This window comes from Ambystoma mexicanum, chromosome 4q, assembly GCF_040938575.1.
Source record: "Ambystoma mexicanum isolate Mex_15411 chromosome 4q, UKY_AmexF1_1, whole genome shotgun sequence".
Taxonomy (NCBI): Eukaryota; Metazoa; Chordata; class Amphibia; order Caudata; family Ambystomatidae; genus Ambystoma; species Ambystoma mexicanum.
This window is the reverse complement of record NC_090928.1, coordinates 121,027,787-121,050,894: the sequence shown is the minus strand read 5'-3', so window position 1 is coordinate 121,050,894 and position 23,108 is coordinate 121,027,787. Positions and strand designations below refer to the sequence as shown.

At 49.6% G+C, this 23,108-nt stretch overlaps 1 protein-coding gene across 1 annotated transcript in view; it reads left to right on the top strand.

Annotated features, from left to right (window-relative positions):
- Nucleotides 1-23,108, top strand: part of LOC138467531 (zinc finger protein 75A-like) — a 359,800-nt gene that overhangs the window by 184,912 nt on the left and 151,780 nt on the right. The window contains exon 3 of the mRNA XM_069607636.1: nucleotides 10,302-10,412. Within this exon, the coding sequence (XP_069463737.1) occupies nucleotides 10,302-10,412 (111 nt within the window). The remainder of the gene's footprint in view (nucleotides 1-10,301; nucleotides 10,413-23,108) is intronic.

Below are 23,108 nucleotides of genomic sequence, written 5' to 3'. Positions count from 1 at the left end.
GGAAGCCAGACAGAGTGGCACCATTTGGAGGGCTTCTGTGGAGAAGCCTGCCAAAATAGTGGAACAAAGGGCTCGACCTTAGTCAGAGTTACAGAGACGGACACAAACACCATTTCAGAAAAGAGTTCTGGCAAAAAGACCCAACCGGGGATTTAATATTAAATAAATAAACCGGCGGTATCTTTAACATTGCACCAAAAAGTGGTGCGTTTAAAACCAATGGGAAAATCCCATAGAGAATATTCCGGTGGAATATTTTGCGTGGTAACCACTGCCACCAGCCAAAAACTCGGCAAGGGGGGGGACTGGACAGTGCCCCCTTGAAAAGAGACCCAGGGGCAATATAATTAACCCCTTCCAGTACTTCCACAATATGATGGTTTGTACTGGTTCTGTTCACAATTTCGGACTAGTAAAATCAATGGTGACTTTACATGTCTTGGGAGACAGTAGTCAGTCCCAGGGTATAGAGTCTATGTTTGGGGGTCACTATGACACCCCTGTGTTACTGCACTGAGGGTGCTGCGTAACACACACATAAAAAGTAGATGATCCCCTATGGAGTAGAAAGAAAACCACATAGCCCATAAGCACACACAGTCAAAGACACTCAAATCATGCCTAAGAGTGGGAGGAAAAGAGTCTCACTCTTAGCAGGAGAAAAAAACAAACCGCAGAAATCCAGCGAAGCTGCTGGGGGACTCACTAGGTTTGGGAAATTAGCCTTCTAAGAGAATTATCCCTAACAACCCCCCCCCCTCCAGACTAAGGGACAGAAGGATTGAATCCACTCCTGGATGACTCTCATACCTCTAGTCGGTTATAAACATCCTAGAGAGACCATCAGCATTTTGGTGGTGACACCTTGACCTGTGTTCAATGGATAAATCAAAGGTTTTCCTTTGTAAGCTATATGACCTACAAACCCTTGGAGGAACATCTTCCTTGTTAACTCTATAGGGGATCTGGTTGACCAGTCCTTCAGAAGTTGGTACAACTTCTGAACCTGTGCTAGGCTTTTTCAAGGGGTCCTTATAAAGGATTCCCTTAGATCTAGAGGGGCCTCCAAGGTTCCTCACCACCGTTCCTCACCACCTCTCTGTTGGGAGCAGGTTGGATCTCAGGCCTCTTGGATGGAGGGGTTGGGGTTAGGCTTGGAGGACTGCATCCTTTTGGGCATACCTGGTAAACGCCGCCAGGACATCTCTGGGTCTCGCCGTTCCACCTCTACCCTCTCTGCCCACCCTGTGTATACAATCTAGCTCCACTGTATCCGGGGGGTGTGGGGGGAGCTCCCAGTATCTTGGCAAAGATGGTTTGGACCACTCCTTTTAGGTCTCTGTCCTGGACTGTTTCAGCAGCATTTGAATCCTTATATTAATCCTTCGGGACCTGTTTTCCATGTCCTCCATCTGAATCTCCAGGTTTTGCGTGGCTACATCGAGTCTTTCAATTGCCTCACTATTGGCCGTCACTTCTTTATCTGTTTCCTGCAAGCCCCTCTCCAGGAGATCCGTCCGTTCCCCCAGCTGCTGCAGTTCCTGCTTGATTTCCCCCATGGCCGAGTTAAGGTCTGCATGCAGGAGCTGAAATTGTTCCTGGAATGTTTTAGTTAAGCTGGTTTGCAGTGTGAACATCTCCCCCCTAAAGTCCTGCCTCGAGAGCATGGCTGAATTCCCCCCCTCTGATGGTGGATCAGCGTCATCTGAGCCGTCTCTCGTGCCTTTGACCGCCTCCCTCATCTCCTGCATCGTCCACATCGTAGGGAGGGTACCTGGGGCATCCCCTGGGGTTTGCAGCGCTCTCCCACCGTTCCCTTTGTTTTTCGCTGCCATCCCAGGCGTGCTTTGCTCGCTTAATATTGGTCCTTGGACACCACCATCTCTCTCTGCAAGGCTCAAAGCGATCACTCCGGAGACCTTTTAGGAGTTTATCCCCTTCTGCACCTCTTCCTGCACTTCCTTTCCCCAGTGCCTTAGTCCAGTGTCTCCCACGTCCTCCTCCCTGTCGTGCGGTCCCTCAGACAGATCCGCTGGATAGCAAATGTGGCTTGCCCCCGCTCTCCTTGGGAGGACACTCTGCTCAGACTGCTGGAGGTCCCCTGCGCCGTGCCTCTCCTCCCCACACGCCGTTTGAGACCCCAGCTGCCTGTCCCCGTGAGGGGGTCAAGGCTGAGTAGTTCCCTGGTTTTCTCCTAAAACAAGTTGCTTTGCAGGCCTCTCTCCCACTTCCTGGCCTGCTACTGGTTTGCTTTACAGGCCTCTCCCCCACCTCCTGGCTTGGCACTGCTCCCTGCTCTGTACCTTCAAGCCTTGGGTTTCTCCCGTGCAGGGGGCCAGGGTCTCCTCTACTGCCGCTACTAGCCTCTCCTGGGCCGGCTCCTCCAATCTCTCCAGAGCCGGCCACTCCGATTCTCGCTCCCACCGGTGCCTCTCTCCTCGCTATCTCCGGAGGGTCACCCCCTCCTCCTCCTCCAGGACAGGCGCCTCTCATGGGGGGTGCAAGGCCTCCGCACCACGGCCGCCCGCCGTCGGTGCAGCCGCTCCCCGCAGCCGCCTTTCTTCTCCTGGGGGCGGGCCCCTTCACGCGGCCTCACAACGCTTCGAGTGAGCCGCCGGCCCGATTTCGCGCTGCCCCCACCGCGGCTTTTCCTCCTCCGCCCGTGCGGGTCGGGGTCCCGCTCACCTGGGCTGTGGCTGTCACCTCACTCACGACTCCCGACCTGCTCCAACACAGAGAGCGCCGCGGCCAAGCCTCCTCGCCAGGCAGCAACGGGGCAAAGCCGCGGCCGCAACAGTCTCCTTTGGGCTCCGGCCCGCGGCCTGCTCCACAACTAGCGCGACCGCGGCTACCTCAACGGGGGAGCCTCCGCTCAGTTCCTTGCTCCTTCAAAGGCACCGAAGCGCCAGTGCCACTCTGCAACCTCCGCCAACGCTTGTCCAAGCCCAGTTACCGGGTGGTGGGCAATTCCCAGGTCCGGGGCTCGGGAGCTCTGCCAGCACGTCTATCCCCTGCAGGCGGCCATCTTGAATGTATTCATCTTTTAAGAATGCATTTCCTTTACCCCTCTTTTTCTGTTCTTGGTCTGGCTGCCGCTACCCTGTGCTATGGAGAGGACGCCCTTTAAATGCTGCCTGTCGTGGTACAGCAAGTTTCCTTGGAAGTACACCCATCACTGATGCAATTGGTGTCTTCCTCGAGACCATGACAAGCCCTCATGCAAGGCCAGTAAGCTCTTTTGACTGAAAAGTTGAAAGACAGGTGGACTAATCGGTGAGCGAACTACGCTATGCAGGCCGAAAGCTTTTCCCCGTTGGTGCTGTCACTTCGGATGACAAGGAATTCGTCGGAAGCCATGGCTCCGAATTCAAAGCCATCAACCTTTCGGCAGAGCCTGCAGGTTCCCAAATGCCTGTACCCGACAGACGGGCCACTGGCTCTGTTATGGGGAGATCACACCTCGCCGACAAGGGCACCCACGCACCATGGATACAAAAATGCACGGCCTCTTCGACGGAATCGTTGCCGTCGACGGCACCTTCGAATCTCACGGTTCAGCACCCTCGACGCAACCGCTTTCGCAGCATGCGATTGGGAATCTCTCTGGAACGGGTGTTCACCCTAAAAAAGATACCGTCGTCGACACACTGTCCAAGGGCGCACAAGCACCTAAGGCCTCGGTGGAGTCACCGAATGCGACTGCGCCATCGGGCGCATCGAAACCTTTGATACAACTGCCGACAATTTGCAAAAGCATTGCGGCTATCATTTCGGCAGCCACAGAGCACAAGGGCACCCCCTCTTGTCGAGAGGAGTATTCTGAAACCCCCCATCCTCTCTCCAAGGCCTTAATGGGAAAATCTCCCCCTCCTGGGCAACCTTTTCCACCTCCAGACCCTTCTGCCTATGGACTAGGGAGAGGTTTGAACAATACATTGACAAAATGGCCCAGTTTATTGACTTTTCGGACAGGTACATTACATCAAAAACACTGTGTGAAGAAGACTCCTGCCCCATTCCTTACAAACTGCAGAAATTACCCATCTCTGCACAGGGACACTAGGAAGATCTCTTGGATGTCCCAGAGGACCCAACACAGGAGGATACTTATGAGGACATTAATCCTTTTGCACAGGACACAGCTGATCAAGACCCAGACTGGGATCAGGATCCGGCAGAGGTTCAGGGCCCTTGGCTATCACCAACGCATACCCCGGACGTCATCTGCCTAGATCCCCTTTCTTCTCCTCCACAGAGGAATTTGTCACCTGTTGATGACCGGATGTTGTTTAATGCTATTCTAAAAAGAGCAGCTGATCATTTCAAATTGCAACACAAAATGCAGCTCCAGACGCAGATTTTGTGCAGGATATTCTCAGAGAAGGCTCTGACTAGTAAAGCCATCCCCCTACTGGACTCTATAAAAGTTGCGCCTGGCCCCTTCCTTGCTGTTCCCGTCATTCACACGGGTGGTCAACCCCATGGGTCGAAAAACTATTCCACCCATCACCTTCCGACCCACTCTACATAAAGGGTCATGCTACACCAGATTCCTTGGTGGTCACTACCACTCGGAAGAGGGCGGGAGTTCCACTGTCTTCGGCGGAAGCCCCTCCGGACGAAGACTGTAAAAAGCTTTATACCCTGGGTAAACGGGTCACCGCCTCTGCGGCTTACTCCACAAGGATTGCAAATAATACCACTCTACTGGCACGTTACAGTGATGTACAATGGCGCCTAGTTCAGGATGGTCTTCAAAATGTTCCAGAGCCCACCCGATCACACCTGCTAGTGGACGTGGCTGAAGGCAGACAAGTCACCCATAACATATTGAAGAACACCCTGGATTCTGCTGAGACCGCTGGACGCACCCTAGCCTAGGGGACCTTACTTAAGACACCCCTGGTTAAAAAATACTGCCATTAAACCCGAGACTCAGGCCTCTCTGCAAGCCAGTGGAAGACTGCAACCTTTTTGGGAAGGCTGTTGATGATGCGCTGGTGACTGCTAAAAATGAACACGAAACACTAAAGTTGCTTAGCCAGATCACGGCTAAACCCTTCACCAACATGGACGCTCTAACTCACAGCGGTCCTTTTGAGGCCAACCTTTTTCCCGCTCTCTCCAAGGACAATACGGCTCAGGGAATACCCCCTGGTCCTCCGGCTGAGGCTCATCTGGTAGCCACCATTACCAACAAAGAGGCCCTCGTAGGGGCAAGGGTAGAGGCAGGAACTCTACTCCTAGATGTTCCCTCCCTGGCCTCCACCTCAAAGTGACTCGCCGGTTCGGGTCCCCTCCCACGCTTCCCCGGTCAGGGGTTGCTTGTCATCATTCATCCACGCCTAGAAGGGGATCACATCAGACCAGTGGGTGCTAAAGACTGTTGCCCATGGCTACTGCATTGAGTTTCTCCGGCCAGTTCAATACCACCCACTAAGAATCCGACGAGGGAGAAGCTGAGCCGACCTGCCACGACACCACCACCGGTGGAGCCCTGCTGGACCGTCTCACCACTTTTTCCCAACAACAGAGGAGATCTCCCGCCGGAGAGTCTTCTTCCTTTGACTGGTGGGGATAACCAGTTTCACTGTCTTTTCGCCTTCCCGACGTACCTCGTGGCCACCTTGCCTGTGCCAAGCACCCCGGCAACCGGGATACCACGTTTTACCACGACCGCGAAAAAAAGGTACCACCTTTATCCGGAAAACTCTGCGGCTGGTTTCTTCCCTGGTAGTGCAACGACCTTCATCTTTCCTCCAAGTCGAGATCTTCTCTTCCCCTGGACGACGACGTGACTTGCACCCACTGCCAGGAACAACTGCCACCGCTGGAGGATCCTTCCCACTTAAGGTACCGTGTCCCGCCTGGCTTCCCTTGCTACCGACTGTACGGGGTAGATTTAGCCCCCGGCTTTCGAACCTGGGTTAGCCTGGGACACCCTGGCTAAACTTTCCTAAGCCTCTCTAAACTCTTTTTGAACCCTCTGCAAGACTTTCTAAGCCTAGTGTAACTGTTTGATCTTGGGCACATTTGTGCTCTGCTCTCTCTAAGAGTGGGCCCAGCCTTTGGACTTTGGCTCACCAGTGACTTTTTGCTCTTCTGCCTTGCTAACAGTGTTCCTGAACCTTAGAGTGGTGTACCTTTCCATACTCTGTCTTTTTCCCTCCCTTTCACACAAACTTATTGGAGTGCCATCTAGTTAAGCGCTCACCTCTATATGAAAATAAGTGGTGTTTTACAGTGACTTATCTGATAAGGAAAAAGGAGTGTATATATTATAATAGTAACTGTGTTTAGAATATTTTACAATAAGAGTGCTGGAGTGTTTTCAACAGTGTGTTTTTAAATAAATAATTATATACTTTGATACCAAAGCTCTGGTCAGTGTTTGCTTGTATTGTTGTATCTGAGTGCCTATGTATACTTTGCATACTGCCTGACTCTTCTTGAGGGAAGTCTGACTGCTCAGCCACAGCTACCAGGTAAATCTGGGTGGTACAGACTGCTACCAAGTGGGTTTACTGCCAACAGCTGTAGTCTTAAATCTTTTGCAGTGGTCCCTAAGGGAACTGGACAGGTTTCTGCCTATCACCACCCTTACCCACCCCCTTCCCCTTCCCCAATTCTGGGAGTGCATGAGGCCTGGGCTCCTAAGGGGCCCCCTGCTGGTCAAAGACGGGCTTAGGGCCTCTAAATTTCCCCCCAGTTCACAATAGTCAGGAATTATATTACCTGACTCTGCTTCCAAGATTTGTGACCTCCTACCTCCGTGCAGACGCTCCTATTCAATTGTCCGGTCTTCTCAAATGTGGTTGGCACATCATGCATTGTCCGTATTATGGGCCAAGTTCGGTTCCGTTGGTTCTCTCCTCTCACGGTCATGACCCAGTTGCGAACTTCCGGCTCTTCCTGCCCTCCCTCGTCTTTGCTTTCTCTCTGTTGACCATTCCCATGGTCTGCCGGGCGGGAGGGTCAGGTAGCACCGCGGGCGCACGGGCGCCTCTGGTTGCTCATCTTCCAGGTGCAGCAAAGCCAAACCCTCGGCACAGTTCCCAATTATCCTCAGTTTTCCTTTCCATGTAAATGACAGGCCAAACGGGTGCGTCCATCTATATCGGATTTGTTGTGCTTGAAGGGCCTTCGTAACAGGTTGCATTAGCCTTCTTTTGTGGAGAGTGATCAGGGCAAGGTCCTGGTATAGCTGTATGCAGGACCCATTAATCGTAAGGTCTCTGTTTGTTCTCGCTGCACATAGTACCTCCTCTTTCAGACCGTACGATGTCATTGCTATCAGGACACATCTGGGTCTCGACCCAGGTTCATTACGTTTTGGGCCCACTCTGTGTATTCTGTCAAAGCCGATCGTCTCAGGTTGGGTATCAGCTAGCACGCTGCTAAAGCAGAGTTGCATAGTGTCTTTTAGATCCTTGTCCAGCACTGATTCTACCAGGCCTTTGACCCGAATATTGGATCTTCTTGAGAGATTTTCCAGATCTTCCGCCTGGAGTTCCAGATTGTTTGTTGCGTTCGCCAACTGGTCTAATAACAGGCTGTTTTGGTTAGTTTCTTCCGCAACAATCGAGAGGCCACTTTCAACTATGTCCACTCTTTCTTCTATCTCCGCCATTTCTTTATTGACCTCCTGGAGAGATGATTTCAGGTCCTCCCTTAATTGTTCCATTTGACTATGGAAAGCTTTGGTCATTCTGGCCTCCATTCCTTTTAAACAGTTCAAAAGTTCATCTTTGTTGGATGCCATTGTGCTTGTTGGGAGGTCCTCTGTTTCAGTAGTCAGAAGCGTCGGAGGGGATGGTGATTCTGCGTGTGCTTGGCGCCTCTGCCTCCAACACTTCTCTATCTGCCTTTCCTGGGGTCTCGCTGGGGTTCTTGCTCTTATTGGGCCCGTTTTGGATTTGGTGCCTGGCATCTGAGTCGCTCTGGCCACTGTCGGCTAGCGTTGTTCTCGGTGTAAAATGTATGCTGCTATTGTTGCCAATGTACTTTTGCTTCGACTTGAGTGATCCGGCTGTTGAATGCCTGTTGCGGTTCCCGGGTCTGGTCCACTATTCTGTGGTGGGTTCTTTACTTCTCAAGTCTGTATGAGATGTAGGGCCTCATGTGCTTCTTTGGGTTGGAACTGGGTGTCCGGCGGCAGGACTGATGATGTTTCCCAGTCTTGGGAGACCCCTTAAAACGAATCAAATGTTCCTTGCTGTGTGGCTCCCCAGTTTTTCAGGGTGCTGTGGAGGGGGGGGTAGTATCCCCCCATGTGTCTGCTAGTGCCCCCGGGTCAGCGTTCCCTCCGTCGGAGGCACCCCGTTGTTTATCTCGGGCCTGTGTTATTTCTAGGCTTCTCCTCCCAACCGGCGTATTGCCTCCTTTGACCCACTCTTACCATGCTGTTTCGTGAGCGGGGAGGGAGGGGCTTTCCCGTTGCTGTGTCTCCACCTCTGTGCTTCGTGTTCTGTGCTTTGCCGGGTTTCGGCAGAGTCTGTCCCGGTTCCTTTCTCCAACGGAGGTCGTCTGTCCGTCAGGGGCGCTCCTGGCTGCCGCGGTGCAAGCCACTTCTCACCTTTCCTTTCCCTCGGGCCGTCTCTCCTTCGCGCTCCGCTCCAAGTGTGTTCCCTAGACCTGCCACTCTGCTCCCTCCTGTCAGCGAGAGGGCCCCCCTCCAGGGCCGTCCTCCCCTCGCAGCTCGGCTCCTTCTCTAGCTCCTGGGATCCACGTCAACTGTTCTTGCCATGTCGTGCAGGAGTGGCACCCCCGTTGCTGTGTGGTGCTACCTGGGTTGGCCTGGGACCACCGCTCTTCCGCCTCACGGCTCCCAGCAGGGCCCGTCTTCGCTCCCTCTCAGATGCGCGCCAGGGTTCCATGGAGGGGCCCTGGGCTCCGCTGCACGTCGGAGGTCTCTGCCACCCAGGAAACACCAGGAATCCGCAATCCAGAGCCCGGCGTGTCCACAGATCCCTGGACTCCTCCGGCGTCGGTTCCTTGCTCGTCAGGGGGGTCTGAGCTGCCGCGGTGCTACGTCTTCATTCTTCCTCTACCTCTCAGCCCGTCTGCCCTCCGGACTCTCCCTCGGCGCTTGTCTCCACCTCAGCCGGTCGTCGCTGAGGGCTCCCTCTCCCCTGGGCACTCCGCCTCGCTTGCTGAAGCTGCAGGTACCTCGATCACGGCCGGCACTGATGCCCCGTCCCTCTGTTGCCTGGTTCACACAAGTTTCCCCTGGCCTGTCGTGCTGCTCCGATGGGCGGGAGAACCTCGATCGCGGGCTGTCCTCTCTATCACAGGCTGAGTTCTACCGTTGGCGCCTGGGTCCCGCGCCGCCCGCTGTTGCCGTGTCCTGGGGGGCTGGGACGGTACCTCCCGACCGTGTGCTGCCAGCTGTTTCTGCTCCGGAGCTCTGCGCTTCACTCTGCAGCCTCCATTGGGGTAGGCCCACCCCCTCTGTCAGATGCGCGCTTGATTTCTACGGGACCCAGGGTTCCGCCACACACAGGACAGCGCCATCAGTCCCAAAACTTCACATATGCTTCATCCGGATCCTGATGTGCTTTCAGACGGCTTATTTTCGCATGGCTGTGAGCTTGTAAGAGCTGCGACTTTCCCCTTTTTTGTTGCCTGCACGGAGAACCCGAGGTACACGTCCTTACGGTCCGGCGGCCATCTTGGAATCCATCGTTAAATGTATTTTTTATGCACTTACTCTGCCTGTGCAGATTACTATCGTCTCAGATTTTCAAGGGCTCTGAGCAACTGTCCCCCCCAATGTTCCCACCCTCCTTCAGCGCTTTGAAACACTTGCCTGTGTATAGGCGCTATATAAATAAACAATTCCATACCAGAGTTGTTTGGGGGATGTGGGCATGATGTTATACTTAACTAGAAGGGCTGTGGTGTACCAAAGAAAAGGCGATGAGAGGACAAGGGAAGTAAACGAGCACTCAGTCACTCAGCGAATGGGGCAGGACCAAAAAAACAATGCACTGGAAGCAGAATCGGGCAGAATGTTTGTGTCTGCGATTGACACTGGAAGGCGAATGGAATGAGAGAAAACAGAGATCACCCTTCTCTCTTATGGACTGCACATCCTTGACTCTTGCGACTGTGCTACTTGGGTTCTCAAAATCTATTGAGTGCACCATTTTCCTAAAGTATCTGCACTGTTTTTTGATTGCTTTATATTGCTGTGAATGTTCACAATCGTTTAATGATCTATAGCTCATAGTTTGTGTCCTTTATTTTGTGCATAATAAAATAACTGGTAATTTGTATTTTCTTTTTGCTTTTAATAACAGGTCCTCTAATAGTCACCACTGTATTTTCATTGCGATCTAAAGAAAATGAAGAGTTGTATCCCATGGATAATGAGGACCCACACAGAAGGCACAGCATTAGCTGTTTTCCAAGTGAGTTGGATTTTCCTACTTTACGTAGTTGTGACCTGCCAGTAATTCTCAAGTATATGATACCGCACTCGCATTCAGACATAAAAGGGTCTATACAAACACACTGCGATACATGCCTAATAGACACATATACAGCAAATCATTCAAGCAGTCATATGCAAGAGTGATTGGCATTAAGTCAGCACAGTTTTCACTTTTCTCACATGTGCAGTTTCCTTACAAGATGACGGTATTGGAAGCAATTAATGCATTTGATCAAATTAAGCATTCCTCCAAGTTTCTATTGCAACAGAATAAGTTGCTGTGCTTGCAATGACTTTCCTTACAAACTGTTGTGCAGCAGTTATTTGTGGGAAGGCATTGGTAAACACATGGCCTCATATTCTAGAATATGATTTGGCTTGCAAAATGTTTGTGCAGGTTTGTTTGCTCTCACAGCACGTTGGTATCACAAAGCGGGTCCTATGGCTCCTTCTGTAATACATTGTGGTGGAAGAAACCATCCAGTGGTGAATTTACAGGGGTTAAGTCCTCATTTCTAGGATCACAGAGCTTCCACCATCCTTGCAGGGGATCTTGGACCTTGTCTCAAAGGCCTGTGGTGGGAAGACTGAGATTGGCACTCTGTCACTGTTACCTGGGAGCTGGGAAGGACCGGTCTCCATACAAGCACTGCATGGAGATGATCCCAATCAGTCTCCTTGCCCCCTTCCAAATCCAAACCTACCCCTCTGTCGTGTGGAGTTCCTCAAGGCTCTGCAGTATCCCCTATTCTTTTCAATATCTACATTCAGCCTCTTCTTGGGATCATCCAGTCTCACGGCTTCCTATGCTACTCCTAAGCCGACACCACACAGATTCTCCTTCGGCTCGATCTCTCCTGCTCCAACACTGCTACTCGGCTTAGGGGCTGTGTGGATGATGTGGGTGAATGAATGTCCAGGAATTGGCTCAAGTTAAGCGCTTGTAAAACTGAGGTACTGGTTGTGGGTACAAATGATCCCTCACGGGACTGGACGTCTGAGTTTTGGCCATCTAGTTTGGGCCCTTTTCCTTCTCCTGTCTCCTCGGTGAAGGATTTAGGTCTTAACATTTCGAACACCTTATCAATGTCTGACCAGATATCAGCAATTTGCAAATATTGTTATTTTAAGCTGATGGTCCGCCATAAGGTTCTTCCTTATATCCCTGCACATTTACATACTCCTGTAGTCTCTTCTTTGGTAATGAGCGGCATTGACTACTGCAATGCGCTCTGTTTGGCACAACCTGCCTATCTACTACGCCGACTTCAGTTACTACAAAACATGGCTGCTATAGCTGTCACCCACCCTCCCTATGGTGCACCGATGTCTCCTATTCTCCGTCAACTTAACAGGCTTCCGGTTGAGAAGAGGGTGTTGTTCAAGTCGCTCTGCATTGTGCATAAAGCCTTCTACAAACAGGGGGCTGAATATCTTAAGGCTAAATTTCTCCCCTATACTCCCATCTAGAGCACTCCGCTCTCAAACCTCTCTGACCATCCAAATTCCCCGGACCAGTCTCTCCCGTGTTGGTGGATGTGCCTTCTCTGTGGCTGCATCAACATTTTGGAATGCCCTACCCCATGTTTTATGTAAAAGGATCATTTTTCTTTTCGTTGTGCATTAAAAACCTATCTTTTCTAATCTCTCTGCTACTTAGTCTGTTCCTTTCAGCTCTCCTTTCTGGTCAGCTCCAAGATGTCCTATGGTGAATGCTGCGCTCTACAAATTCCTATAACATAACTGTCCTGAACGAAGTGTGCGCCACATGGGGCATTCATTGGTAGTCTGTGCACTGAGAATACTCCTTCTAGGCACTATGTATGTGCACTGAAACATCTATGAGTTGCACTGGGAAGCATACCTCACCCTCGCCCACAAAAGGCAGCAGTATATTATATCACTTGTATTGCTTGAATCACGAGGCAGTGAGCCATACTCCGAAGTGACTTTTGCAGCCCCAGGTTTAATGGAGCATGCGGATGAAGAAGTTATTTTCAGGTTTCATCCTGGTTTATTACATGACATTGTTGCAATACATTATTCTATTGGGCTGTCCTCGATATTGCCAGTGTCCGATCATTTCTCATTTAATATTGATTCAGAACTGCTGAGAAATGATGTTGTTCTTGCCTTTATTTGAAATGGGAGCAGGAAAAACTCAGTTGCATTACTCAGAGGGTTGCATATCTTTTGAAAAAAGAAACTACTTGTGCATGGGACAAAACTGTTCAAGAACTCATATACTTTCTTCTATTAGTTCCAACATATACAGCACTACTTTCTTCCCAGTAGCACAGGAACCCAGAGCACCAGTCCATGCTTTACAAATCCCATAGATAGATACATGCAGATTAAATCACATAAACATACTGTATCATTTTTAGTTTGGTTTATGTTGGAGAAACCATGTTCACACATCAATTTCGGGTGATCTAAGAGAGCCAGCTTTGTTATCTTGCAAGACCAGAAAACTGCACCCTTTGTCTATCACCATTCTAGGTCATCAGTCACCTGACCGAGCCAAAACTTAACAACATTCTGGAAAACATCACTAGGCCTTCTGACCAGAGCATCCTGCCTCTGGCCAACACAATATATCCTTTCATTTATACTTAGTCCTTCCTCAATTTCCACTTCAACATATGAGGACTTTCAGTCCAGGGCTTCCTGCCGATGGGCCTAGGGATCCATCCCACCATGACGATATCCGTGCTTTCTGAGCAGTCCATTGTCCTTATGTCCTTATTATTTTTTTGGGGGGTTTTGTTTTTGTTTATAACCTGTTAGGTTTTTACAAAAGAGCAGTTTCAGCGTTGGTGCAATTCTTGGCCGTTTACAAGCTACGTAAGGACACCACTTTCGATTCGTGTTTAGCTGCACAGTTGGTTTGATCGTAGGTTAGGTGACAGTTTCGGTCATGGTAATAAGGCCAGGCAGACAGGCAACAAAAGGTGAAATGTCAGCCTTTGCGTTTGCTTTTTTTAGGGCCACTGACAGAAATGTGGCCGTCGTCCTGGACCATCTGACGGAGTCGCCTGCTATCAGACGGGACCAACAAGTTTCTTCGTCTAGTGTCGTTGCCTGCGAAGTAAGTGGTGTCATGTAGGCTTGCCTTTCGTGTGATAACGCTGTGCAGAACATGAGCAGATGGCACAAAGATTCTACTACATCTGGAACTCCACACAGACGGCAGTCTGGAACCGGAGAAAGAGCTCTAGTATTCAAAATTTCCCTGGTCGGAAGGAGATTTAGTCGAGCACGCATAAATGTTTTCCTTAGTTCTTTTGCAGGAAATTTCTCACAATATTTGAGAGGGACCTTCAGCTGGTTGTATGATGGTGGGAGGTGCTTTAAAGATTTGTAAAGCTGGATTCTTTTGTTTGTGTTAATCAAATCTTGTTGCTCGAGTTTGGTCTTTACTCGTCTTGGGTTTGAGCTCAGGGTTTCTTCATTGCACGCTACTTCTTCCAGTTTGGCTTGGATTTTGGTAACCCAATCAGTTAAAGGTTTGCAAGATCCCTTGTTGCTTTCAGAGGCTACCACCTGGAAAATTGGAAGTGAGCTGGGCATCAAGATTTTTCTGTAGAGCTGTGTTGCGCTTTGCGTCACCACCCCGGCTAAAGATTGCAAGCCCAGATCTCGACGGATCGCTGGCATAGGGGCTGACTTGGGCAAGCCCAGCACTGATTTCCAAAGGAATCCCTCCAACTGGATCCAATACTCCGCTGGGAGGGTTAGGTTGGCCGCCATTCCGTAGGTTATAGACGGAACTACTTTTGATTTGTAGAACTGGAGAGCGGGAAACCACGAGAACTTCCCGAACCTTTTATCCACTGCACGTGTTTGTGCAGTTAGATTTCTCATTTTTCCCCAGAGTGAGTTTTGAAGAGAGTTTTCTTTAAGAGTGTTGTCAATCTGAATTCCCAAATATTTGTATTCGCTGACCTGTTCGATTTTGGTCTTTTCGAGATACCAGGAGCTGTTTGCCTGTTGTTTCTTTGATGTTTTTGAGAATATCAGAATTTTGGTCTTGGATTTGTTGATCTTTAGGTTATTGCTTTCCATGTATGCCGCTACGTTTGTAAGTTGCCTTTGTAGGCCTATTGCAGTCTGATCCATGAGAATCAGATAATCGGCGTACCACAATCTTGACATCATTTAGGTGCCAACTTTGGGTGGAAAAGATCGCACTTTTTTTTCTGATTCTTGAAAATCACTGATGAAAGCTACGAACAGCGCAGGGGCCAGTGGACAGCCCTGTTTGACCCCTCGTTCTGTGTTGATCTGGTCTGAGAGGGTACCTTGACGACTGAGGCGCACCCGTAGAGATGTTGATGAGTGTAGGGCCATTATTGGCTCAAGCACAGGACCCGGGCAGTTCCAAGCTGTTAACTTTGCCCATAGTTTGTTTCGATCCACCATATCGAAGGCTTGAGATGGATCCACCATCGCCATGTAGACCTTGGGTGCCCCTCCCTTTACTTTCGCTTTGATGATGTTGAGAATTAGCAGATTTATTGTTGTGCCAGCGCCCTTTTGGAAGCCAGTTTGGAAAATGTCAGCTGAGGGTGAGTTACTGGCCCATTTTGTGAGGTGAAACAGTAGAAGGGACGCAAAGATCTTGCCGATGATGTCTAATAGGACAATTGGTCTGTAGCTCGCCGGGGAGCCCCTGTCCCTTATCTTGAAAATCAGGACTAAGACTGCTTCTGTCCAGGTTTTCGGAATTTGCTTCTGTTGTTGGCACTGTTTGAATAGCTCGCCAATTGCGTGTGCCCAGTCTTTGGGGTGCTCCTTGAGGTCTAAGTTAGTTACCCCGTCAGATCCGGGAGCCCTGGACGATTTTAAGACGGCAATTATTCTGGAGACGTCTTTCACATTGTCCAATTTGATCCATGGTTCCGTGGTCGTGAGAGGGATCGTTTTAGCTGAGGTTTGAGGAGAATGGTAAAGATCTGTGAAGTGTGTGATCCAGTTTTGTTCAGATACGGAGTTTGAGATCAGTGTAGCGGTCTGTCCAGAAGTCTATGATGTTTCTTGATGCCCAGGTACGTAGCATGGCTTCCGCGTCATTCTGGTACATGGTCTGCCGTTGTTGCTTTAGCCAAGTTTTGTAGGACCTGACTGACATGTAGTATGTAGTCCAAGCCTCTGTGGTTTCCGTTTTCACTGCTAGTTTTTTTAGCTTTCTCACCTCTAATCGCTTTCCACAACCGCATTGTTGAACGTGTGGATGTTGGTAGAATGGTTTTGTGTTTTGCCAGTAAAACTCACTTTGTGGGCAGCTAATAGAGACGTGTACTCTGGTCTCGCTTCTTCCGAGCTGTTTTGACCATGTTTCTTGCTTAGGTTGGCCTGGAAGGATCTTATGTTTTCCGATGTTAGTTGGTTGTTTGATTCTATGTCAGGTGAGTACTGAGGTCTTTTCAGTAACGCTCCATCCCAAGACATCTGCAGGAGATTGTGGTCACTTTCGATTGTTTTTATGACTGTGCAGTCCACGAAGTATGGGATCAGGCCTTCCGTGATGAAGATGTAATCTAAGGTAGCAACGGATCCGGCCCTTTCCCAGGTTGGTACTTGGGTACCGCTGTCTCGTAGAGCTGCCGCGTTATGGAATTTTCTTGATTTCATTAAGTTTAACCATTCGCGGCCTCTTTCTTCGGCCAGCGATTGTGGCTTGTGTGCTTTGCCCTTCCTAGTATCTGCCTCACAATTGGCGTTCAGGTCTCCGCATATTATGATGTTTGGAACCTTCCGGTCGATTGAAATTTCGTCGATAATATTTGCTGTCGAGTTGCAGAAATCTTTCGTGGTTCTTCTCGTCGGGTTCCAGTATAAGTTGATATGGCTAAATCGGTGTTTGCCCAGGAGTCTCGGTCATGGTTGTGGTGAAGCCATGTGGTTAATGAAGCAAGCATGCTGTAGCCCTCTGTGCTTTTACCCTTTGGGGCGATCCCTGAACCCACAAGGATGGCAGTCAGCAGGCCCGCTGATGGTCGACCCACCGTGGAACTTGTAGCTGGTGGGACTTCAATTTCAAACCCGTCCAGGGCTGGTTTGTCAAGTCGAATGCGCCCACATTTATGTCACTTGGTCTGGTTAGGTGGCGGTATCCTCTGGTGTTTCATGATGCCATTTTGAGGGCACTTTCTTTGAGCTGGGTCATTGAGTTCTCAGACAGCCTCTTGGTATCAGTGGAACACAACGGTCGCTGCTATTTCCTTTGATGTCATTAGAAAGTGTCAGCAATCCACTTTCATGGATTTGAGGCAGGTGTTTCTGTCGACTCCCTCTTCGGCGGGGTTGCCTTTGCTTCTGTACGATGTCTCTCCTGGGTGCTCTCAGCGAGTCTGTTTGAGGAGGTGGACGATGCATAATTTTCATGATTCCACTTTTTTGAGCGATCGTCATGGAGTTTGACCCCCTCCTCTTCCCGTCTCTTTCTGGCGTCTGTCCGTCTGTAGTCGCTTGATGGGGAGCGCTTATCACGGCGATGGCTCGAGGACCCCCTCCTTGCCCTGTCGGCGCCCACCTGGACTGTTTTGGGCTTCTGCAGTTGTATTTTTAGACCTATGCGGTGAAGGTCTTTCATTACTTTGGTGGTGATTTCACTTAACGCCTTGTTTCTTATGTGGAGATATGCTTTTGCTTTGTGCTCCCGATGATAAGGCTCGATGAGTATGAAGTCGTCAGAAGTTATGTGTTTGAGCTTGTCGATTTTTCCCAGTATTTTCAATAATGTTCTTCGATTTAGTACCAGGTAGCTGTCTTTAGCTGAGGTTTGTTCCAATTTGAAAAGCGACGAGTAAGCCAGTTTGGAGTTTATTTTGACTTCCGCCTCACTGGTTCTCATGGACTTCTTAAAAGTGTGGACTCAGTGACTGTCGTGTCGGTGGTTTTGTCCTAATCTCGGTTCGAGTCTCCGATTAGGTCTGTGATTTTCGGTTTTCATTAGGTTTTTTAGGGCTTCTAAAGCAGCGCTTGGAGAGTTTGAGCGTGGCCTTTGAGTGCGAGCCACAGACATTTCGACTGTTTGTTTTTCTTCGTCCCGAGGTGTAGGTGCCACTTGCGGGATCAGGTCTGTTTTTTGTGCTTTGGATCTTTGGGGCGAGTCCTGGATAGCCTCCAGGATTTCTGCATCGGACAACTCAGGGTCTTGGTCTAGTTTTCTTTTGTGTTGTGTTGTGAAGTATTCTTTTAGAGATGCAGATATCAGGGGAGCTGGTAGACAGTTTGAGCCCCCCTGAGTTTTTGGGACTAGTTTCCGATGTTTCTTGGTAATTGTTTTTTCGGACGTAGATCTTTTTTTTGTGGTCACTTTTGTGAACAAGGTCTTTGAGGCCTGGTTTGGGTGTCCTGGCGCTCTAGTTTGGGAGCCCTGAAGCGTCGACTGAGTCTCACCTAAGGCTGGAGGGAGATCCACAACCAAGGCGGAGTTTGGGCTTTGCGTAGAGGTGGCGTGCGGTGGGCACACACCAGACTTTGATACTTTCCCAGATGAATTTTGGTCTGTCGGCTCATTTGCTTCTGCGGCCGCCATCTGATGGGAGGAGGATGACCCGTGAGATACTTCGAACACTGAGTCGTTTGGCGAATGGGTTTGCTCCTCGTTTTCCGTACCCCATGAGTCGTTGGAAATGTTTCTCTTAGGGGTAGCTTGTGGATTTGACTGCTTGCTTTGCTTTGGCTGCTTTTGCTGCTTTGCAGGTGTGAATTTACTTTGGTGAATTTGGGCTGTAGTCACTTTTCCTTCGGCTGGCGGGGCTGGTGGCTGAGTGCTTGCGCTTACGTTACTTGAAATGTTCTCCCGAGTTACTGCGTGGAAGCACAGTGCTGCTAAGGGAGGCCTGAGAGGCGTAGCATCAGCGGTGGGTCGAGTCGTGCGCGCCACACCCAGCCGTTCAGAGCCCTGCCGCCACAGTCCTCCGACAGTCTCCGGCGAGGACTCACTCGTCAAGACGGTGGGACTGCCGGTTGCTTTGCGCAAAGGTGATCCTGATGGACTCGAAGATGCAGCCGCTGGGGTGAACTTCTTTGTCACTGCCTCTTGCAAGTTTTCCACCCCCACCGCCACAGGCAACGCTGGAGGGGGCTCGATGGTGGTTAAGCTCTCCCCCTCGGGGACCACAATGGCCTCAACGTCCGCTTGCGGATGTGGGTTTAAGGGCTGGGAGAACTTTTTCAGAAGTTGCGGTAACTTTGTGAGAGCGGAGGGGATGGGGTTTTCGATGTTTTCAGTCGGGGTCGACGTTGATGGCACGGAGGAACCTTTTCCTGTTTTGCGACTTTTTCCCTCCCTCGGTTCCCTAGGGTCCTGGATGTCTTGTGGTTCTAGCTGTTCTTGGGATGATTTGCTGCCCCGCAGGCGACGGCTTATGTCGTCTCCGGTTGGTGAAAGAGGCGCCATGAGGAAAGGCTTGACTGTGGCTTGACTATAAGTGGAATTGCCGTAAGAGTCAGAGTGAATTCTTGAGGTTGAACGCACGGCCCTTGCCGCGAAGGGCTGCTTACCTCATCACCTGGCACCTGACACGGAACACACTGCTTCGCACTCCGCTCCGCGCCTGCGCGGTGTTTAAGTAGGAAGTCCTTTCTGTTTCAGTAGAAATCAGTAGAGATCGAAAGAGGACTGCAGAGTGAAGCGTGTTTTCAGCAGCGGTCTGTCCTCACGACTCACACCAGACACACTGCTTCGCACACCGCCATTGTCCTTAACAGAAACGACCAGTTTATGCAATCACTTCAGCCAAAATTCTCTTGGCCCAGATTCCTGCTGAACAACACTTTTTCCAGTCCTATCTTTGCGCATGCTCAAAGAGTCCATTGGAAAAATATGCCATGTCAAAGCCAAAATTCTGCCAATATGTCAGCAACCCACAAAGTTTGCTTTAAGGAGAACATTTCTCTACCGGTTTTACTAAAGCGATGTCACTACGGTATGTGGCAGAGGTTTAATTTTCTTTTTATTGTTGTATATTAATGTTTTCACTTTATTCAGTAAATTTCTTCCTTCTCCCACAGCTATCAGGTGGAACTCTATTGCCACCTAGAGGTCAAAACTATTTGCAAAGGGTCACATTTGGGGGGAGATGGGATGTTAGGCGAGACACAAAGCCTCTGGATGCTGTTTCGCTTTTTACCCACCCATTGACTGCCCATGCCCATGCTTATTCCTGTGTGCATTCCAACCCACTACTCGACCCTGCCTGCCCAAAACACACCTATCTTTGAGCTACTGCAGATATCTGCAACCTTTATCTCTGCAGATATTTTGGACTAGAATCACCATCAACCCTAATCAGCATAGTCAGTTGTGAGTAATTGTGTGGGTCTTAGTCCAAAACGCATGGAGAGCTGCAGGTTGCAGACACCTTAGCTAGCTCTTTTGCACAGTTAACCCTAATTTTAACGAAAAGAAAAACCATCGAATTTCCATCAAATTATATTCAATTAAAAGGCATTTCGATGGAAATGCTTTTCGTTGCTTATAATTCGATGGTAAAGCATTAGATGGAATAGTTTTTATGGATTGACTAAGATTAAGGGTTAGGTTAGGGTTAGGGGTGGGGCTAGGGTTAGATTAAGGGTTACATTTGGGTTACATTATGGTTAAGGGGTGGTGGGGGTTGGGCGGCCTGGGGGGGAACCCCCCAATATGCAAAAAAACATTAAAATGTTACAAGGAGCTGGCCAGTGCCGAAATTTCAGCACTGGACAGCTCCATGTAACGTTTTAATGTTGAAAATAAACGCATCGAAATGCTATCTTTTACATGTAAAAGTACATTTCCATTTGATGGAAAAGTTTCGATGGAAATGTACTTTTAATGTAAAACATAGAATTTCGATGCTTTTACTTTCGATGCATCTTTTTCGATGCAATGACCATAAACCATTTATTTTGGTCTGTGCACGTTATTCCCTGAGATGTACTTAAAGAGGAACTGTCGCTTAATTGTTGCTGTTTCGTTAAGTGGGTCAGCAGGCAGCCAGGTTTGTTTCCCTGCTCGTAAAACAGTCATCCCACAATATTGTTTTTTATTATTTTTTTATAGAAAGAAACATTCCGTATTGCTAGCGCTCTAGCAGCCACCTAAAAGGCATCACTTATGATATGATGTGGCATTTAGTACATACTACTTCGAATGGATTGTGTCCTCCCATGTATTCCTCATCTTTGATATTCGTATCTCGCCAGCTTTGCTGCTTTGGAAAAAATAATTCTCGACAGAGGGCGCTGTGCACTTATTCTTGGCGTCTATGTCCCTTGAGGGCCGCTGTCGAGCGTCGACATCATCAGCATTATGAATAGCTCGTGCATCGGCTGTTGGCTTCAGTTGCGTTTTTCCGAAAGCTTTCGCTTTGAGTACTAATAACGCGCTTCGTTTTTCTGTCAAAAATGTCTTCATCTTCAACCCCAAAGTTGGGATTTAAGAAATGTTACGACTGCGGGTCGAATATGTCAATAACCGATCCGCAGTGTGTCTGGCTGTGGTTGCTAGGTTCTGGGCACCGTATTGATGACTGGGGATCCTGTCAGTCCATGACAGAAAAAGCTCTCCGGGAACGCAGAGGTAAACTGGTGGTGGGGAGGGAGACTTCGAAGTCTACTTCGAAGAAGGAAAAGAAGTCCGGGGAGTATAGAGACTCCACTTGGCGTAGACGATCAACAAGGTCCCAGCCGAGGGGTCGATTTAGGCAGTCTTTGTCGTCATCATCTCCGAAGAAGAGACGCCATAGGTCTCCCTCTTCTTCATCGGATTCCTCAACAGAGGTAATCAGGTACCCGACTAGGTCTGATTCCCCACGTAAATGGGATGCCTTTAGAGTGTAAATGATAGCGATTTTTGAGAATGCGGCCTTGACCCCCTCAAAAGAATCACACAAGAGCCATGCCCCAGTCGCTCCTTCGGACGACTCGGGGAAGTCAGACTACTTGGTCAAAGCCGAGTAGTAAGATGGCTGTTCGCCGGAATACTTGACCCGACGAAAAGGCGTCGAAGGTATCGACTCGAGAATCGACCCCATCTCCGATACCGTCAAAAAAGCTTAAATCGTTGAGGCCTTTGACTATTTTGTCAATGCCATCGGCGCTGATGGCTTCAACGACAAAATTGAGTGTGATTCCTAGTAAATCAACCCCTTTTTTGAAGCCATCTTCGACACCCATCGAAGCCCATACCAGTTCAGAAAAGAACCTTTAAGCCTGTACCGAAAATAATACTTTTTTAAGTCGATGTCCTCCATTTATGAAGAGGAAATTGTTTCTGAGGAGGAGACTTCATCATTTGAGGTGCAGTTTGACACTCTAAATGTACCTGAAGAGCTCATTAACCCAGAGTCAGGCATGAAAGACCTCAGTGACTTCCTCCAGTCTGCTAGTGGACTTGACACTTCACCAGAGCTGGAGTTTGGCAGGCCTGACCCATCAGAGCATGCTGATTCAGGTTACAGAAACCTTATGAACAGAGTCACATTGTATGTGATGGAGCAGGGTGTCCCCAGCATATGAACAGGATGACATGACAGACATCCTGGACCAGGGACCTCAGAAGGACCCAATTTTACCTTCCAAGAGGCACTTACGAGGAAGGTTGTTGCCAATTGGGAAGCCCCAGAATCTGGACCTGCTGTGAACAGGAACTTCTCGAAGAAGTATAGACCATCTAGCAGCGATCCAGACTATCTCACTAAACATCCTACGCCTGAGAGTTTAGTAGTTCAGACTGCTACTTCAACCAAACAATCTGCCTATCCCTCTATTCCCCTGGATAGAGACGACAAGAAGGTTGATGCATGGGCTCGCAAGGTCTTCACATCAGGCACCATGGCCTGGAAGTCTTCTAACGTTACCTGTACCTTGGTTAGATTTTCTTATACCCCGTGGGACTTTGTTGCCATGGCGGCTGATCACATCCCGGAAGGCGAGGAAAGAGACGGCTTCCTGAAATTTAGTTAGGGATGGGAAGGAGAGGATGCGAAGGAGGTGATGGGAGAGTGTCTCCAATCGGGACTGGACACTGCTGACAGCAGCAGCAGATCCATGGCTGCAAGCACTGTACTGCGCAGGTTTGCGTGATTGAGAAAGTCGGGGTTTGCACCGCACGTGCCAGCCAGACTGCTCAATATGCCCTTTGATGGCTCGAGTTTGTTCGGCAGCAAGGCGGATGAGAGTCTGGAGAAGCTGCAGACCTCCAAGACAGCGGCTAAGTCCCTTAGCGTCTCCATTTGACAGCCTCAACCCTATTCAGGCTCATCTTCCTGGAGGGGGTCGCTCTTTTAGTTTCTATTCCTCAGTTGGAAGAGCACAAGCCGGACAAAGGGGACAAAGAAGATTCCCTTGCGGTGGACGAGGAAGAGGTGCTAAATCAGCCCCAGAAACGGCATCTTTACCCTCAGCGCTGCTGCAACCGCCATTAAGCCACTCTGAGGTTTTGACCCACAAGACTCTGGTGGGAGGCAGAATCTCTCAGCATATGAACGAATGGCGGGGCATTACTTCAGATGCTTGGGCACTGGAAACAGTAGCCCAAGGTGACTGTCTTCCTTTTCTAAAAAGGCCTCAAGATCATCCACCGGGAACCAACGCTGTCAAAACCCTGCTAGAGAAAGGTGAAATGGAACACGTACCTATAGCTTAGAAGAACAAGGGTTGGTATTCCCCTTTG